Below are 2,211 nucleotides of genomic sequence, written 5' to 3'. Positions count from 1 at the left end.
CCCCCCCCAAGCCCCCCCGCGCCCGCCGCCATCGCACCGGCCGCGCGGATCTCGCGAGAAAGGGCGGAAGCGGCGCGCCGGGGTCTGGGCACGCGCGGAGCGCTGCGCGTGCGCGACCGCCCTGAGTGAAGCTGCGCCCTGAGAAGCCGGGGCGGAGGCGGAGGATGGCGCTAGGGTAGGCGGGGCGTTCAGGGGGCAGCTGAGGGCGAGCCGGGTGGTGAGGGAGGGAGATCGTCTTCCAGTGTACGAGCGAAGGGGAAGAGGGGGCGAATGCCAGGCAGGGATGAGAGAACGTGGGGGGCTGAGGGGGAAAAAAAAGCGGGCCGTGGCTGAGAGAGGCTGGAGCCCGCCCAGGCCGCGCTCCCCGGTGCCGGGTGCTCCTCAGGGCTGTCCCGCTCGCTGCGGGCTTGGGGAACGCTCTGAGGGGGAAGCCGGGCCTCTGGGCCTCAGGGTGGACTGAAAGCTCCCTGGCCATTCGCCTTTCTTCGCTTGGGGCCGCTGAAGCACGGTGGGGTAGCGGCGGATTGCGAGCTGCGCCCGGGGTGATCCCGGGCCCGCTGGCGTGTGAAAGGCTGACGGAACAGGGACGCTGTGTCGGTGCATCGTGCTGCAGATGTAGGTTTTGCTGGCCTCTCTGTACTTCCTAGCGCACGGTCACGTCTTTTCATTCGTCTGCAAGATAACGGCAGCAGGGTGTTGTGCGGATTGTGTTGTAACCGTGACTTTTATAGCGGTTTTATTCCCAAACGTTTTTTGATCTGTGTTTCCTTTCACAAAAAGTATTTGGCTCTCCGTGGTAATTGAGCTTGTAATCATCTAGTGAAGGGAAGTGTGAGAGCAGTGAGGGTTGTTTATCATGATCTAGAAAATTACCTTCCGTCAACACAAGAAAGTGTTTCTGTTTTACGAGATGACAGTACAGATATTTTACACCAATAAACTCTGTTGTAACCGTTTTATTCTCAACATTTCGTCGTTGTGCTGGAATAGATTTGAAAGTAGAATTAATAAACAACAAATATTATTGTTTTAATTAGCTCTACTTAAAAATGGAAAATCTAGACAAATGGTGTGATGCAAGAAAAATAACTGTTATAGTGTCAGCCAGCACCTGTCAATGTCATTTAATAGGGTATAACACAGAAATGCCTAAAGAGGGTCCAGTCCAATATTGATGTCGGTGCAGCACGTAGTAGTGTCCTGAAAAAATCATCATTCTATTAGCAAAGTTTTGGGCACATGCTGCTTCTCTGGTTGGTTTATACCAAGCCTCTTGATGGGATTTATTAGCATGGGGAGTGGGTCTAGTAAATCTAGAGTAGAGCAACCCCACACCCAGTAAGTTTGCAGGGAGATTCCTTCTGAATGTAACCAGCCATCTTTTTTGCCAGGGTAAAAACATCATTTTTTATCAGCCAGTTCAGAAGATGATCTGGGTCGTTTATGCCTTCCACTAGCTCTTGTTTTTTGGTCCTGAGGACTTCAATTGGGTTTGTAAACAGGCTGGTTGAACGCATGATCATGTTGCTAATCAAAAAAGTGAATTGAGCTATTGTTTGATGTTTGAAGTTAAGTATGAAATAGCAAAGCAGGCTCTCATCATTTCACACATTCTTTTCATAGACTGTGAACGAACAACTGTTGTAGTTCAGTGATAAATCTTTAAAGAATGAGAAAGAAATCAAAACTCCCTCACCTTTGGTTTTCTAGTTGTTAGAAGTCCTTTGATCTTCTCTTTTCTTCCTTAGCAACAAGTGAAGTTTAATAACAAAACAAAAATCTGTGATATGTAAAGATATTCCACTTGGAAGACTTCTTCCAGATTTTTTAATGCATAATTAGGGAGGAAAAAAGAGCTTTTGTGACTCTGATATTTCCATAGAAGGTACTTGTTTATTGAGTTCCTCTATTCCTCTAGCCAAGCTGTTTTTTGTAGGTGCCTAAATGACCAGTCTATTAAACATGACAAAAGAAAATTCCCAGCATAGTTACTGTTGCCATGATTACATACCGTGTGTGATCTTAAATGAGAGAGTACACGCTGCCAGATACGTAGGTGAAAGCCCTGTGATATAATGAAATAAAAACATAAAGACCTAGATAAAAATAGACTGTATAAACAGCTAGTTATAAAAAGTGAGCCAGCCTTTTGAATATGAGTTACAACTTCAATCTATGAGGTATATTTAACGTAAAGGCTATTTACCTTTT

At 46.6% G+C, this 2,211-nt stretch overlaps 1 protein-coding gene across 1 annotated transcript in view; it reads right to left on the bottom strand.

Annotated features, from left to right (window-relative positions):
- Positions 1–1,523, bottom strand: part of MYSM1 (Myb-like, SWIRM and MPN domains 1) — a 17,348-nt gene extending 15,825 nt beyond the window's left edge. Inside the window, exon 1 of the mRNA XM_010188949.1 lies at positions 1,336–1,523. Coding sequence (XP_010187251.1) covers positions 1,336–1,523 — 188 coding nt within the window. The remainder of the gene's footprint in view (positions 1–1,335) is intronic.
- Between the last annotated feature and the right edge of the window lie 688 nt (positions 1,524–2,211).

This window comes from Mesitornis unicolor, unplaced genomic scaffold, assembly GCF_000695765.1.
Source record: "Mesitornis unicolor isolate BGI_N332 unplaced genomic scaffold, ASM69576v1 scaffold44387, whole genome shotgun sequence".
In the NCBI taxonomy this organism is placed as follows: Eukaryota; Metazoa; Chordata; class Aves; order Mesitornithiformes; family Mesitornithidae; genus Mesitornis; species Mesitornis unicolor.
The sequence above is the reverse complement of the archived record's forward strand: the minus strand, read 5'-3'. Positions and strand labels throughout refer to the sequence as shown.